A 17778-nucleotide genomic window follows, 5' to 3' on the forward strand; every position below is an offset into this window, starting at 1 on the left:
ACATTGCGTAAAAGTAATTGACAGTTAAATTATATAATTCCTGTTAACGTGACATGCGACATGCCTTTCATATGAATTAGTCCATCCTAACAATGCTCGGAAGAATTACAATTCCTCGTACTTACTGCCATGATTATCGAAACCTAATTTACAATTGTTCTTAATGATTCTATAAATAGAACAAAATGAAACTAAACTTATATTAGAATTCCCCAACTGCAACCTATAAATACGCAGGCTACAACACTACAACCCAAAACACAAACTTGCTTTTGAGCGACAACTAGAGAAAAAGATAACAGTATAATAAGGTAATGTTTTGATTTATTTTGAATAAGATTATTTATTTTTAACGAATGTAATGTTTCTTAACTGAACAAATAAAGTGATAAAAATTATCAAATGCCTACTTCTAAAGAATATTCATTTTCAGTGAGGAAGTAATGATTTTACATTGGGGTGTTGGTTCTATCCCTTGATAAAAGGATGAATCACGTAGACACTGGTAATAAAAAGATATTTAATTAGCAATTAATTGATATACTGCTGAATTTGTTGGATGGATTTGACCAGTTTTCATTAAAACAGAATTGAACTACCAACAGTATAGATCCCTATAGTCTGACCTAGTGGTTTGAAGTCAACACGTTTCAATTACAAAATGTTAACTTATATTAAAGCAAGTAGATATCTGTTCTGTTCGTATCATATCAACACATTTTTTACTTCAGGATTGAAACGGAGAAGAATACGAAGGAAATATTTCACAGTTATACCTTTGAATCTGTAGAGAATGGATCTTCTTGGTTGGATGACATTCATAACGGTGAATGTAATGTTGCTTATGTCGCTTTTAACCAACACAAGCGCTGGCAAGTTTAATGCTTGTCGGGAAAATGCAAGAACGGGCACGTGCGATGACGTCATAATGAGAAGTGTAGGACCATATGAATATGAGATAAGTCTATGTCAGGGACTGTACGGGGGACAGTGTCTTCGGTTACCTTGGAATAAGAAATGCTCATGCTTAAGAAAGCGCGTTGTCTAGAAAAGAACCAAGGTTTTCATAGACCGCTCCAGTATTAAAAAGAATTTAAAAAATGGCATATCACTGTTGCATCGAAGAGTAAACACTTTTCATCACTTGTGTAGCATAGACTTATTTTAACTGTTCCAATTAAGGTACAAGTGTTATTTCATTTAATGTATAATGTGTGTCAGTTATTAATGGTATCAACATTATCAATATTGCATTGAATCATTAGTCTTGTTGTTAAAAATATAATAATGCAATTATAAGATGAATAGGGCCTAATTGTTTTATTTTCTTATTGAAAATGTTGTTTTAATTAATTTCTTTTTATAATTTCTATAATTCTGATACGTTTTATTTCTTCATAACATGTAATTATGTCATTCGTTTATCTTATATTTTTTAATTATTATTTAATTGTTTTACTAGTACATGCAATTACACGCTAAAATATTTTATGTTTACTTTGCCGAGGCAATAATAATAATAAAAAACAATATTTTACATTTGTCTTGTTTATATAAAACATATTTTTCTAGCTCCTGTTTTTTACGTTTTCATTTCATCAGGCACTTGTCTGTACACATCAGGCTCTGAAATCCAGTTCATGTTCATAGTTAATCGATCTATTGATCTTGATCTTGATTTTAATGTTGCACAAATCATAGACGTCAGCTGGCTCGGGTTTGACTTGCCTGACTATATATAGACAACACGTTTATATTTAATCAAATGAAAACAATTGAATTATATAGATTTATATACCGCTATCTGTGAGTTGTTCAGTGTCATTTCTATGTAGGCTCCGCCATTTTTAATGTAACTCAATGATAATCGGCAGGGTATTTCGTTAACGGAATTATCGCAACTTTTGACTTGAGAATATTTGTCGAGGTGTTCCGATTGAAAACGGAAGCGGTGCATGAAATACCAAATGACACTTTTAAAACAAAGAATGTTTACTAAAAAATCTAGGAAATGTTTTTTATCTGACTTGTACGTTAATAGACTTTGTCTACTTTCATATTAAACATCGTTTTGTAACACTTTAAAAACAGAGAATATGAAATTAAACCAACTTATTTAGGGATTAGACAAAGGAATACAAATAACAATCAAATCACTATCTTAGTAAGCTTTAAAAACGCTCAAAACTATCTTTAAAAATAAGGAAAACTCATTTCTAAAATAACACCGCTTGTATATATAATTATGTATGAATTGAGCTATGCGGAAAGGGTTACATTAATTTTATAAGAGACATTTGATATATTAACAATCAGAGTATAGGCTTGTGGTAATATAGTTATAAAAATTAATTCTTAGCATGCTTTCAATATTCAAAAGGGACTTGCCCGTATTTCAATATTGACAAAATCATTCGTCATTTTAAAGGACAATTTCAAAACAAATATTGACTAAATAGCGAACAGGGAAGATGATAATAAGACGGCACAAATGTGCAGGTTCATCTTGGTCTGCTGCGGACGCAAGCGTGTATACAGTTGTCGCTTGCAGACTTAAGGTTTATGTTTTTGGACCAGACATTCCATGTTCCATGCTGTTTGCTTGTGATTTTATGTCAATTGATAAAAAAATGAAACATTTCATGCTATCACAGAAAAACTGATAATTTCAAACGTAAAATAAATTAAGTAGAAATATCTCATTTAATGAAGTGAAAAAATCAAGATACCGAAATGCCAAAGCAATACTACTATTGTCTTGTCTGTTAAGCTTTTCGTTGCAGTACGGCTGCTATTATTGTGTAACTTTAAACACGGACAACTCAGATCACAAGTGGATTGATTGACACACATACATATCAAGTTCCATGTTTTCTATTCATATAATTGCTTTAATGGCTGAACAAGCCGCAAAATATGATAAATCTCTTTTTGACACAAGATGGTAAGACAAGAGAAGTTGTTATTGATTGTGACGGTGTGAAATAATATTTGACACTATAACATGATTATTATATCGAATTGGAGGAATAAATCTGTTTATTGCCTGTGGTAGCAATGACAAATGTCAAAAAGAATGAGTAAATTATGCCATGGCGTTCTGGATGAAGGACAGAATAAAGATGTTCCGACTATAAGACAATTGCATCAATTAGTGAACGTCATTAATTGTGTAAATATATCTAAAAATCTTTATTTGTCAGTTAAGCATTTTCACGGAAAAAACATGCCATTAAGGTTTTATGTAAAAAATCATGATATACGCGTCAAATGATTTGGGGAAAAAAACCTATATTTCTGTTGTGAAATATCAATCGAAAAAGAATTTTTTCTGACCATCTTGGCACAATTCGTTTATCTTATATGGTAAAAATAATTAGCGATTGATCATGTCTAAGAGGAGATATTACGTGACACAAAAATAAGAAGATTGTAGCAAATAGAAGTGTATTGACATTGAGGTCGACATTCAAAGATGCTTAAGGCGATAGATATTTTTTTTATAAAATTCTCGAAACAATCTTACCTATATTTAACATTGATGGAAATCATGAAATTTTATAATTTGATAAAAATATATACATTTATATCTACATTTATAACGGTCATTTATATTTGTATGACCCCTTTGATTAATTAGTTTAAAGTGATAATGAATCCACAATTATTGATTTGATTTCAAAATGTGTAGTAACGTTAATATTGTTTACACTTTTTGGCAACAAATAGGCAATGACTATTATTAAGTAAATTAAAGTAAACTATCACTTTTAAACCAAAATATATAAATATTACAAAACAAATTATATAACACATTATTCTTTCAATGTGTTCTGATATACGTATTCAGTAACATTCTTTACAGTCTATTCACCCAAAAAGACGGAGTATAAATCGCTACAAAATGATAGCTATGGACAATTAGCATAGAAATTGCTCGGTAATAAAGGAATTAAATGAGTGCGTGTCTTTCTATACGAAAGTTTAACAAACGTATCTGATGAATGCCAAATTAACTTTATATGATAAACAAGACAATTAACAGTAATGCTAAATAAATCCAGCTATGTAATTGGCCTATAATTTTGCAATTCTGCAAAGACAACTTTGTAACGATTTTAAACATCATGTTTGTGTGTTTAAAATCAAAAGTCACAACCTGTGTAAACTAAGAAGTGATAGATTTGTGAACTTTAATACCGTTCTGATGCCATTCATGTTGCAAATGAGCTGTTGATGTTTATAATATTTTATAAAAAATAACAGTTTTACAATATTCCAATGACCGAAACCTTTTATGAAATTATATTTTATGTCTTTAGGAGAAAATTGAATAACGTTCAGATGTCTTGTTGGCACATCAACCTTAAGATATCCATTTATTTTGAGGAAAAATTCAAACGCCAATGTGTTATTGAAAAAAATTGAAATCAATATGAACTTATCTTGGCCACACCCAAGTATATGAAATTTATTTTATTTCTGGTTAAAATATGATTATTGTCATTCGTCAAAATTTAAATGTATTTATTTTCATGTGACTGACAAAGGCGAACTTCCCTTAAAGTTAAAAATTAAAAAAACGTCTACAAAAACAATATCAATGTATTTAGTTATGGCCTATGTAATTATAAAATGTATTTAACAGTAATCGAAAATACTCAAATAATGTGAACCTTTACATCAATAAAATATGTGACGCTAATGGCAAGAAGTTCAAATGAATATACACACATAATTAAGCCTGGGTAAATGGCTGTTTAGTAATGCGTTGTTTTTCCGTCGTTCGTGGAAATAACAAGTTAGATTGAATTAAAAGATATTACAAATTTTTGGTACGAATGATCAATTAAATTTTACACCTCGATTCTTTGTCTCATGAAACAACATCTCAATCGTTACCTTTACCAAAAACTAAGAAATTTGTAAATTACACTGTGTAATCAAATGAACGGTGACAAATCAAGTAGTGGATAACTGTGTTGTTATCGCACACGTAAGAAACCATTGGAATTACTTTTGTTATCTTTTTATACAGATAAAGACCATATATGTGAATATACATACTAAATTAAATGTCAGTACTATCATTATAAGTTCAAACTGTCGTTTTATGCATAGTTTCTTTAATTTACATTCTGCTCTTTGCTTGTTGAGATCAACACAATCCTCATACATAAACATGATCATTCTCCAGCGTTCCTGTAAAGCGTCTATAGCGTTCGTCACTGCGCGTTCTTGTAAAACTCTCTCTCGAATCTTCTCGTACGCATCGGTATCGTGCCCAAATTCTGGTTCTGGCCTACTAGGACGTTTGCTGGAACGTCTCTGAAAAGTAAGGTATATTTCTTATAGAAAAATGCATGTTTAAAATTTAATAACATGAGGTATGATCTAACAAAATTAGATTATTTTATGTACCTATCAAATGTCCAATGGCTCGTTTAAATAGATATTTTAAAGCCAATTTGGAATTTTAGATTAATAGCGTTTCACTTTATCATGAACAATTTAAATTAGATGAAAGTCCTTTAACCAAATGAAAAGTTGCGATATCGTATCAACAAATACGCCTTTGACCTACGAAAGCAAACAAAACCAGTTTGTTATAAAAATCGGTTTTCATACTTTTTTTTATACATGAACACCAAATATAAAAATAAATGTAACTTTACTTGATGTTTTAATTTTTAATTATAGATTGTGATGTTTAAACATCGCAAAAATGTTGAATGTATCTACATTAACTACTAAATGATTCGTTCCAAGTGAAAACATCTAAAAGAATTATTCGATTTTACTACATAATATATTGTCATTTTCAATATTGACGCGTAGGATTGCAACCAAAATAACACCAGCACAATATTGAGTTATCTTTTTATATGGACATATGAGCCGCGTCACGACAAAACCAACGTAATGGGTTTGCGATCAGCATGGATCCAGACCAGCCTGCGCATCCGCGCAGTCTGATCAGGATCCATGCTGTTCGCTATCCGTTTCTCTACTTGAAATAGGGTTTATAAGCGAACAGCATTGATCCTGATCCGACTGCGCGGATGCGCAGGCTGGTCTGGATCCATGCTGGTCGCAGACGCTCTATGTTGGTTTTGTCGTAACACGGCTCATATCATGTTTGATATAAGGATTAACCAGTCACAAGAACCGTACTGCAGTAAATATTTGTTCCGATAATGAGCCTACTGCTCGTAGACAAAATGCCAAAACCAGCATTGTCTTTGTTCCATTGACTAGTGCTCGCCTGTTTAATATAACCATTTTACATAACCATGCATTTCAGGGTACGAGTGAATATTTCAGACATACGGAATTTTTAAATATTTGTCATGTAAAGACATCGAAGTTAAATTTGCGTATCAAATCTGGCACCTGTTACTTTTTCTTATTTATTCAAATATGGAATAATATCTTACCCGAATTGACCTGCGTTTAAAAGATCCAGAACTTGCAAAGGAAGGCTTTTTTAGACATTCATTTTCTCCAATGTCCAAAAGCACTGACTTTTTCAATTTTGCCGACTGTGCTATTTGTGTTATAACATCAGAATGTGGTACTTTTGGCCCTTCAATAATAACGTAATCAGTACTTGCACTTTTTCGAATAGCAGAGCTTACTTCTTTGTCAGCCATTTTCAAAAAGCACCTTTTAAGAAATTACTAGTTTTTTTCCATTTCTCACATATTTACACCCGAGCCACTTTTTCTTTTACCCATGTTGTTGAGTATAACATATTGTGTACGATATTGTAATTGAAATTTTATCAAAATCAAATAATATTTCTAAATTTTATATCCTTTTAATTTCAATTTGTAAATGCACTCTTATATTCTGAATTTGTATAGTAACTCTTCAATATACGATGTAAACTTCCGCATATCAGCCACTTTTACCTTTACACTAAGAATAAGAAATAGAGCTCATCTGTTGGCTTATTTTCTTCTGTTCGTGCTGACTTGATAGTAAATACACTCCACACTTATGCACATGGAAAAGTCATAGCTTAATGCTTATAATTATTCAAAATATTACTATTCTATCACATGTACTTTAAAGCAACATATTCCAATATCCGTACAGCACCAATGATTTAGAATTTATTCATTTATTAATCATTGTTTTAAAACCTGTAAACTAACACGAAAATGTTATATGTAGATATACGCGTACAAATTGATAATAACATTTTCTTTTGACTGAAATTGCACTGATGATCCATCGTTGTTTCGTTCGTTGTATAAACCGATATTTGTCAAGTCTTCAAAATAAATATGCCAATGTAACATTACCAATCTGCTTGTATACATCTCCAGAGTATTTTTATAGTCGCACGTATGAAAGATATTCATGAAGAAGTGTATTACGAATATAATGCCTGGTAGTTGGTTGAATTATGAATAAAACTTTAAATTAGTTCAATTTATTAGAGTTATTTTTGTTTCACAAAATACTAAATATCACCACTAAATATTTTTGCTTCTGATTAATGAATATTAAAACTTTAAAAATATTTGTTTTATGTGAACAATAAGAATGATAGACAGGTAGACTTCAACTCACATATACATTATTTCTGTAGTCACACATCATTTTATTATCTGTTTTGACACACTTTCTACCCAACTTTGATCTGCATAACCACTATAAATTGAAATACTGTTTTCGAATGAACCCTCTCTTTTGTTACTAACATGATTGATACACATGTACCATTGTAAATTCTACAGTACCTCGGCCTGATACATAATCAGCACCCGCATTGCAACCAGGTTCATCACAACAAAAGCTTGCTTTTAAAATTTCCGAAAATAATTATCGTTTATTTATTTTGATAATTAAAATGTTACTAAAAAACATATCATAGACACATTTGTATCAACCATTCTGATGGGGAATGCACTACGGGGAGGTGGGAAGGGTAAGACATTATCCTTTTTATCACTTGATGTTATTCATAAAATGTCACCGTCAACTGCATCTAATTGTAAGTTACTTTACTTATTCTTATTTATAAAAAAAACGACTAGCGTTGCCCCGCTTTTTCTATGTATTCTTATTCTATTACTATTAAACCAAACATAATTATCAAGTGAAAGAGATTCATTTTATTCCGTACGTGTGTTGAAAATGAAACAGAAATAGAAAAAAACAAATAAAAGTAAAAAATAATCGACTGCTCATTACAAAACTTTATCAAAAGTAAGTTGGACAATTTTATACACGTTTTTATTTTCAAATTATTTAAAAAAAATTCACCTTTTAACATTGGGAAATTCGATACTTTAACATCTTCGTAAAAGTATTGTTAAAGACAATTTGTAGAGACAAATTGATAAAAACAAACATAGTTTTCGGTGCAGGTTAATAAGAATTAATACATGCAAAAATGATTCTTTAGACATGTTCAATTGTGTCAAAATATGTGCACCAACTACTATATTCCAAAAGAAAAGCATTATCTAATTCAACTAGTCATGTACATCTTATTACTTTTAGAAGTCTTTTTCTTAAAAAAAAAGAAGAAGAAGAAATGGAATTCTGAAATAAATTTGCAATTGCATGCATATTGCTAAAATTTATAAAGATAATGATAATAAAATATAAGTGCATGCGGCACCAGAAAAAGAACCTTAAATTTAAGAAAGCAATAATTGTACTAAATTTATGCTAATCGATTCTAAAACAATGAACATTAAAACTATCAATAGTTCCATTCATTACATAGGTCAGGCATTTCTAAGAACATTACTGCGTGTTTCTGCAAATTTTCCCGAATAGTTGTTTAATCGTCATACAGCCACAATATAAAGTAATTGAACGTTGGCGTTAGTCTTGGAAATAAATATGTAGGAATTCCAGAAACCCAGTAGAAACTAAGTGACAATGTGTGTCTTAATCGGGGATTTTACCAACAGAAAACAGGGCTTTACCTGTGGGTTTGATAATCTAAAAAAAGCTGGTAAAAGAGTGATAAGTCATTGACCCCGATAATCCCTTGGTTGGAGGTGGTGCAAAATTGATTGGTACATGAAACAAATAATATCGACATTCTTTGAGAAAATAATCCCACACATATTTGAGGTGATCAGGATTTTGCTATCAGTTTCTCTACTGTAATAGAGTTGGTAAGCGAACAGTATGGATCCTGATCAGACTGCGCGGATGCGCAGGCTGGTCTGGATCCATGCTGGTCGCAAACCCATTATGTTGGTTTTGTCGTGACGCGGCTCATTTTGTTTGATATAATGGTAGACTAGTATACGTCGCAATAGATACCGAAACACTTTAATGACATCCTAACTCTTCTAAGATTTTCTAGTGTTTTATGAAGTTTATTAATTATAAGTGTTGTTAAATATAAACAGAATCATTAATGAATCATTAATGAATCATTATGGAGTTTTCCAGTTACTGATTTCTTACGTTTAATAGCATCCTATCCAACTATTTTCTACATTGTTTATAGAACAAAAAAAAAACATACACAGAACTCTGATCCCTCATTCTATGTCATTGTTTTAAAAATTCACTGGGATTTACACCATGAGCGGTTAAAAAAAATAACGGAATACTCCCATCCCTACAATATTGAGTGTTGCGCAATATAAGTGTGTTTTTTTCTATTTTTGTCTTCTTTTTTTTTATCTTTTTATATTTCGCTTAATTGTGATTGAAGCTTATTTGGACCTTTTCTGATAAGTATAACTTATACCATTTAGTTAATGGTCAGCTGAAATAACAAACGAAAAACATAAACGTAAAACATTACAAATTAGATGGATTGGCGTAAAAGTTACGTCAAGAATAATATGTTAAACATTTCCTGTCATACAGTCTAAGTAATAGAAAGAACATTGAAACACGAGGCTATCTGATTTGAACGAGGGGGTGTAGCCCCGAGTATTAATCAGATTGCCGAGTGTTTTGATGTTTTTTCTCTTTTGTATCATAGTCAAACATGAAAACACGTTCCCTCATACCACAATATGAAACCCCACAAAAAAGTAACCAATGAACGAGCATCTGAATATGATATTTCCATCGCTATCCCTTTCTCTGTCGTCACAATATTTAAACCCCGGACAAAATGAACCAATCAATGGACATGCTCTGGAGTGTGGGTAACTAATACCTGCACTCCAGTTAACGCACTGGGCATGTATATGTGTACGATTTAACTATGTCATATTTTCAACAGAAAGGTACAATTTATTGTTTATTTCATTTTCTGGCTAATGGTAGTGGTCAAACACATTCGTTGACATTTGGGATTGCTTAACGATAAAATAACCTGATGTGATCCGATTGCCTCTAATCATATTATTTTCAGGTCATAAAAATATCTCATGAATCAGAACCAATAGCTACTTTTGTATCATGCACACACTATGGTCAAGGGAAGAATCTTTACATTAATCTGAAATATGTTAGTAATTAATCAAGAGTGGCGAGAACTTGACACGCGTGTTATTTCTACTATCCCGTATAAAATTATTGTCATACTCTGGTCACATGAATGAATCATATTGCAGTGGTTTTTAGTATTAAAGGGACCCAGCTAAGGCTTTGTCATTACGGGATTGGAAATGGAAATAATGTTCCATTCAATGTAGAGTTAGACCAGAGATGTAGATAACTCATGTTCAATTACAAACATATTACAGATAAATGTAACGGTTCTCCCCTTAACAATATTGTGTTTATGACAATTATTTCGGACAATATCAAGCCATTTTTCATGTTTTCTAAAATTTCTTTTAAAAGAATACTTGTCTCCCTTCTCAGTTACATCAATCATTTAGAAACAATAGGACAACAGTTATAAATAGCTACTTCGTGCTATCTTGAAATCATCTCTCAGTCAATAAAATAATTCCGACAAAACTATCATTTTACACTCAATTATTTTGCCTTATGATTGGCAGAAAGAAATCTTGAAAAATAGCCCCTGTGGAATAATTCATAAAGAAATAACGTAATCGTTTTCCGGCAAAAAGAAATTACTTGCTTAATTAATTGTCATGAAACCACCAACATTATTTGTGATCATAATTAACCCTTCAATTTATAATTTTCCTGCCGTTTAACTGGTCAAACAAAAATCAAAATCAATGTAACTATAGTAACAAAGCGAAGTTTCTGATTAACAAAAAAAGGCATACACACAAGTTTTAAAGCACCATATTATGAAGATGATTATAAAAATGTAGAGTCTATTAATTCAAAGAAGACTTGATTCGATGTCCTGCGGCAGGTTTCCTTACTTGTTGACATATGTCTGATGCGTGCCTAAAACAATTTGATGCCCTTGCTTGTTGGATCATTGCCATTTTAAATAACGTGGAATAAAAACATATGTCATAAATGATAAATTTTAGACACGATGTCTTACTTGTTTTTTAATTCAGCAGTAAATGGCTTTTATACAATTTGAAGAATGTAAACAAGAAACAATATCATGTCAAGATATTTTGTGTTTGTAAAATGCAATAAATATCTCACATTATGAATTACATCGTATGTTGATATGAAGTTTAATTGTTCCAGTGAAAATTCAATAGATCTACTTGACCATGTGTAACCTACTCGAAGAATCGTTCTAGATTCTACATATAAAAAGTAACAAAAATAAAAACAATTAATATCGGTAAACATATAAGCAAAAATATGGCTGCAATAACGATCATTTCAAATTGTCTTCGTACACAGAGTTTTCTTAGTTTCCGTTCCATTCTTTTATTATTCAGATCAACACAGTCGCCATACATCAACATGATCATTCTCCAGCGTTCCTGTAGGGCGTCTATAGCGTTCGTCACTGCGCGTTCTTGTAAAACTCGTTCTCGAATTTTCTCGTACGCTTCGGTATCATGTCCAAATTCCGGTTCCGGTTTACTTTTGCGTTTACTTGTTCTTCTCTGAAAAATAAAATTATATTATTTTATTAACACAACTCTCCTACGCAGTCTGTTTTCATCAAAATTAACATTTCAAATAAAATAAAAAAAAAACATAGGGAAAAATATATTTTAGTGTGCCTTGAAATAGATATTACCTAGCTACAAATTAAAATGAAAACACCTACCCGCACTACAGTGAATGTACGACGTTGAAATGGTCCAGTCGGGTCGGATGTCGAGTTCTTTACCTCGTCCTTTTCTCCGGAATCTAACGAGGTCGACTTTCTCATTCTTATTTGCTGCTTCTGGTTAGTGTTTGGAGGCTTAATTCCATTGTCTACAACAATAGAATCTGATGTTCTACTTCTGTGTAGAACTTGTTTCACATCCTTTTCACTCATACTTTATACCTTGTTTATACTTCCAAACCGCTTACTTTTCTTTTAAAACAAGTTGTCATAATATTGAACAGTGTTTTAATAAATCTGTGCCTTATGCCCCATGGAATCAACCGAAACTTTCTTAATTTAATTGTTCGATCATACAATAAAAGTCTGAATTAGTTCCTCCAGTAATCACTATGGTATTCTCCTATATTCCTGAAGGAAACTATACAGCTCTCGTGTAACTAAATGTGACGTTAGCGTCATCCTTGTAAGTCCTCAATACAAGATGTTACATACAACTAAAACATTATATGAACATGGCGAACATGCTTGTAAATTTGGATACAATTGTAGAACATCGTTACAGTTACAAAATTTCTATTGTTAACAAACTTGAAATTCAATTAAACATTTAGCGTGACATTGTGAAAAAATATCGATTCAAGAAACACATTAATTGTACAGATCTACATTAAATTAAACACCGCATCCATTATTTAAGTTTAGGTTTAAACACTCCCGAGTATTAAAACTAGATTAATATTGACAAAATGTGATATCAAATTAAATGTCTACGCTGTATATATTTCTTTTTTTTAAACAAAGGCTGCGTTATCAAGTATATATTACTAAACAATTCACGTACTGTATGTTTTTGTTTTTAAAATTGATTAATAAACATAAATGCATGTACATAATCTATTACAGTACAGCTGGCGATCAGGTGGTAAACTTAAGATATCATTCAATGGCATGTACATATAAGTTTGATGGACGAATACAACTGTTTAAAAAAGTTGAAACTGGAGTTACAGTAAAAAAATATGTAAATATATATATCAGCATGTTTATCCAGTCATTTCATCTATGTTACCAATAAGATGATGATGATGGTGATGCTGCTGCTGCTGCTGCTGCTGCTGATGATGATGATGATGATGAAGAAGAAGAAGAAGATGATGATAATAATGATGATAATAATGATGATAATGATGATGATGTTGAAGAAGATGATGATGATGAAGATAATGATGATGATGATGAAGATGAAGAAGAAGAAGATGATGATAATGATGATGATGTTGTTGTTGTTGTTGTTGTTGTTGTTGTTGATGATGATGATGATGATGATGATGATGATGATGATGATGATGATGTTTAAAGTGATGATGACAACGGAGATGATGATGATGATGATGATAAATACATAAGTTGTTTAAATGTCATAGTATGTGACTATGTCGTTTGCAATATGTAGGTTATCTTAAAATAATCAATATCAAATAATGTGATACAAATTTATCCATGCATGATAGCAATAAGAAAAACATTTGTACATATTACTTAATCATTTTATTCATCAATTCAACGTACAAAGAAACATTAGAAATATTAAATATGATTTATTAATATAGTATAACATGACGTTCAAAAAGTATATTGAGTCTCCTTTCTTAACTTTAAAAAAAATTTAACTAGCAACCAACAAACAACATTTTATTTTTACCACAAGACGCTTTAAAAGATTCCCTTAACGACAATCTGTAATAATATTTCTTAAAACTTTATATTTAGCAATAAAACTATTTAAATGACCACGAATTTCTTACATTTCTAACGCAAACTTTATTTTACCATTTGAAGCTAATGACAAGGGGGGAAACATATTTTTACATGTTTTATTTGATACATCGATTACTCCCCTTATATTCAAACATGTTTATTGATTGTTGTGCAATACTGAAAATAGCAAAACTGCTGCAGTTATTTAAATATGTTTATTATAGCAGTTTAAAACTAATTGAACATTTTAATTTGGATAATGGACGAACTAGAAACGAAGAAAAGACGTGTTGATACTGAGGAATTAAATATAAAAAAGAAGTGTAAAACTGAAAGTGTGGATTCGGATAAGCAGATAAACTCGGATAAGGGAGACAACTCGAAAACAGACGCTGATTGTGCTATAAGTAAAAATGGCGCGAAATCGCTATCATGGAAAGAATTGCGCGCTGAAAATTTGGTCTGTGACTACTGTATGTTATTCAATAAAACACAAGCAGACGACATTTTTGAAGAATGTGAAAAATTACTCACTTACAACGATGGAAAACTTGCACAAATTAAATTATATGGGAAATGGATCAACATTCCTCGGAAACAGGTACTAAAAGTGTCAATATAGACTATCAAAGTAATATGCATGTACATTTAAAATTAGGCCTATCATAATTTTTTTATATGTTTTCTGTATTTTAGGTACAGGTGAAAGGTAACTTCTATAAAATATTCCTGCACATCAGTTGGGGATATTCAATTATGAATACAACTGAAGTACATGAAAATTTGAAATTGCATGACCCACAAATTAGAAAGAAAAAAAACTAACGAAAAATGATTATTTAAGAAAATAGGTAGATCTATAATATTTACAGTCCAAGTGAGATTTTGCATATTTCATAAAACACATGTCTTAATCTACTTTTACATGTATGTAGTTATATATGGATATTACATGCCTGAAGCAAGTGCACATGTAAATCACTATTTGTGCACTTAAACTGTGAGATGTTTATCCCTTTACCAGTTTTTAAAAAAATTCAGGGCAATGAACAATAATCTGGAGCGCTGCATTATATACAACACGCTGCATAATATACAACACACTGCATTATATACAACACGCTGCATTATATACAACACGCTGCATTATATACAACACGCTGCATAATATACAACACGCTGCATTATATTAAACACGCTGCATTATATACAACACGCTGCATTATATTAAACACGTCTTAGATTCATTGAAAAAAAACATTTAACTTCTCAGTAGCTCATTAATTGGAACGAATTTATCATTTATAAATTCTTACTGTGTATTTTGTTCTTTTAAAAGGTAGCCCATGGTGACGCGGGGTTATCCTACAACTTTTCTGGAACCTCTGTGCCAGCAAGGCCTTGGACACCTTTCTTGGAAAACATAAGAGACATAATTTCTGATGCCACCGGTTTTGACTTCAACTTTGTTCTTATCAATAGGTAATGAATCAGTTTGCTTATTCGATTGTTTTGACTTATGGCTGGTAAGGGATCAGGCTTTTTGTTGCTTTTTTACTCATGGCGGCATATAGCGCTCTTGGTGTGAATAGGATCACTTAAAAATTGTTTTGACTCCTGGTAAGGAATAAGTTGTTGTTTTTATTTGTTTCTACCCGTTGTTCTATCACATAAAGTGGCAGCCATTGCTTCTGAGTAATCTGGTCAAACCTTAATCCATTTATTTACAGGTAGACAGGCCTGTAATAAATTTGTAAATATTCTGCAGCTGAAAATTAGAATGTAAAAGATATATAACACACACTGGTATTCTCTAAATGACTTATAATACTTTCTTCAGTAGTAGACTTTTATTTGTGATAAAATGTTCTAGGTATAAAGATGGACACGACTACATAGGTGAACACCGAGATGACGAGAAAGACTTAGTGAATGGCCATCCAATAGCCTCACTTTCGCTTGGGCAGCCCAGAGACTTTATCTTCAAGCATGCAAGTGCACGGGGAAAGAATGCAACGTGCAAAATAGATCCCGTGAAGATTGAGCTAGAACACGGCAGTTTATTGGTGATGAAACATCCAACAAACACTTACTGGTATCATTCCCTGCCACAGAGAAAGAAATTGACCCAAGTTCGTATTAATATGACCTTCAGGAAAATGGTTGTGAAATAGTAAAAGGTGTTAAAAAAATTGAGCGAACTTCACATAGCTTGGTGTACATGCTTTCTTTGTACATCATCCGAGTAACTCATGTGTACATTTTTTTGTATTATTGAACAAGTTATTCTTGCTTATTATTCTAATCTATGATTGTGAAGATACCCAACCCAGTGTTAGATTTTATAAATTTGTGTAACTATCCCCAAATCGGGAAACATTCTGTCGAGCGCCTTCCCAATTTGTAAATAGATTTTTACATTATAGCAGGGAAAGAAAAAAAGAAAAAGTTCTTCCTTTTTGCTTTGTTGAAAAGTTCTTTTTTTAAATAAAATATTGAAATACACTCTTATACTAACTTGTATTGTAAATGCTTTATTTGATTGTTTTCCTTGAGTGAGTGAGATTACTTACAAATGGACATATGACAAAATTGTGTTAAAGATATAGCAAAATGAGATGCTGAAAAGAGGAAATTGATAGGATATACATGTACATGTGTTTTGTAAAATATTTATAACACTAAATGGGTTTAACCGGAAAACACGAGGATATGCCATGCTTTATGTGAAATGAGGGTGGTCCCTAATGTTTTCTGTGATGATGAAAAAAAATCGGGTACCGAAGGTCTACTCTTGCATATTATTACAAATTCAAGTTCATTTATTTAAAAGGGATTTGTACAGGTATAATTATATATAACTATGTAGCAATGATAAAAATGGACGTACTTACGAAAATAAAAAGAAAATAAATAATTATCTGGTGACTATAATTGGATCTAATAAATCTCGAAATGTTTTTGAGTGTACACGTTTCAGTAAGACACATAGCAGTATTATAAACATGTAACATGACCATTATGGAATAAGAGGCACAACCCACTCCTGGATTGAAGACTTTCTCTCGTCGCGCACACAACAGGTTGTCCTTGAGGGCTCCTTTTCAGCTACCTCACCTGTCACCTCTGATGTCCCTCAGGGCAGCGTCATTGGCCCTCTGATTTTCTTGGCCTACATCAATCATTTACCATCGAAAGTCCAATCCACGGCTCGACTCTTCGCCGATGATTGCCTCTTGTATAGAATCATCCATAGCCCTGAGGACTCACGCCAACTTCAACATGACCTTGATAGTCTCCAATCCTGGGAGGATGATTGGCAGATGGCTTTTAATCCCGACAAATGTGAAGTCATCCACATCTCCACAAAAAGAAAACCTATTACTAACACATAGCATCCACGGAAAAGAACTCAACACTGCAGATCATGCCAAATATCTTGGAGTCACCATCTCTTCAGACCTCTCATGGAAAAAACATATCGATAACATCACCAAAAAGGCTAACTCCACCATGTCATTCATCAGGCGAAACATACGATCTAGCCCTCCAAGCGCCAAGTCTAATGCCTTCAAGACATATATCAGACCTACTGTTGAATACGCCTCATCTGTCTGTCTGTCCCCTCACTCTGAGGGTCTCATCAACCAACTAGAAATGGGCCAACGTCGCGCTGCAAGATTCGTGAAACAAGACTACACGCGAACAAGCAGAGTCACCGACATGCTTTATTTACCGACCTCAAATGGGACACCCTCCAACACCGGCGCAACAACATCAGAACAACTATGTTCTCCAAGATAATGCACAACCTTGTGGATATTATACCAGATCCTCCACTTATCAATGCTAAGACTGTCAGAGGGCACAACCAACGCTTCCGCCAAATCAGAGCACGCACCTCCATC

The 17778-nt window shown here is 32.1% G+C and overlaps 2 protein-coding genes and 1 long non-coding RNA gene across 3 annotated transcripts; 2 read left to right on the forward strand and 1 right to left on the reverse strand.

Annotated features, from left to right (window-relative positions):
- The first annotated feature begins 216 nt into the window (after window positions 1-216).
- LOC132732292 (uncharacterized) lies at window positions 217-1272 on the forward strand. Its single transcript, XR_009626008.1, has 2 exons — window positions 217-311; window positions 732-1272. It is a non-coding gene; the product is annotated as an uncharacterized LOC132732292 (long non-coding RNA).
- Window positions 1273-10750: 9478 nt separating this feature from the next.
- Window positions 10751-12820, reverse strand: LOC132732291 (uncharacterized). Its single transcript, XM_060718684.1, has 2 exons — window positions 12107-12820; window positions 10751-11939 (listed from the first exon to the last, which is right to left on the reverse strand). Exons 1-2 carry the CDS (start codon window positions 12320-12322, stop codon window positions 11628-11630), a joined length of 528 nt encoding a protein of 175 aa, XP_060574667.1. The 5' UTR covers window positions 12323-12820; the 3' UTR covers window positions 10751-11627.
- Window positions 12821-14114: 1294 nt separating this feature from the next.
- Window positions 14115-16375, forward strand: LOC132732288 (DNA oxidative demethylase ALKBH2-like). Its single transcript, XM_060718681.1, has 3 exons — window positions 14115-14471; window positions 15210-15352; window positions 15744-16375. Exons 1-3 carry the CDS (start codon window positions 14130-14132, stop codon window positions 16042-16044), a joined length of 786 nt encoding a protein of 261 aa, XP_060574664.1. The 5' UTR covers window positions 14115-14129; the 3' UTR covers window positions 16045-16375.
- The last annotated feature ends 1403 nt before the right edge of the window (window positions 16376-17778 follow it).

The sequence above is a fragment of the Ruditapes philippinarum genome, unplaced genomic scaffold, assembly GCF_026571515.1.
Source record: "Ruditapes philippinarum isolate M1 unplaced genomic scaffold, ASM2657151v2 ctg7280_1_1_1_1, whole genome shotgun sequence".
In the NCBI taxonomy this organism is placed as follows: domain Eukaryota; kingdom Metazoa; phylum Mollusca; class Bivalvia; order Venerida; family Veneridae; genus Ruditapes; species Ruditapes philippinarum.

What these genes read in the sequence shown, in the direction of transcription:
- LOC132732291 (XM_060718684.1), bottom strand. Translation starts at nt 12,322, where the DNA reads ATGAGTGAAAAGGATGTGAAACAAGTTCTACACAGAAGTAGAACATCA. An exon ending in GTACATTCACTGTAGTGCGG is followed by an intron (nt 11,940 to 12,106) that starts GTAGGTGTTTTC and finishes TTTATTTTTCAG; the next exon opens with AGAAGAACAAGTAAACGCAA.
- LOC132732288 (XM_060718681.1), top strand. Translation starts at nt 14,130, where the DNA reads ATGGACGAACTAGAAACGAAGAAAAGACGTGTTGATACTGAGGAATTA. An exon ending in TCAACATTCCTCGGAAACAG is followed by an intron (nt 14,472 to 15,209) that starts GTACTAAAAGTG and finishes TTCTTTTAAAAG; the next exon opens with GTAGCCCATGGTGACGCGGG. An exon ending in AACTTTGTTCTTATCAATAG is followed by an intron (nt 15,353 to 15,743) that starts GTAATGAATCAG and finishes AAAATGTTCTAG; the next exon opens with GTATAAAGATGGACACGACT.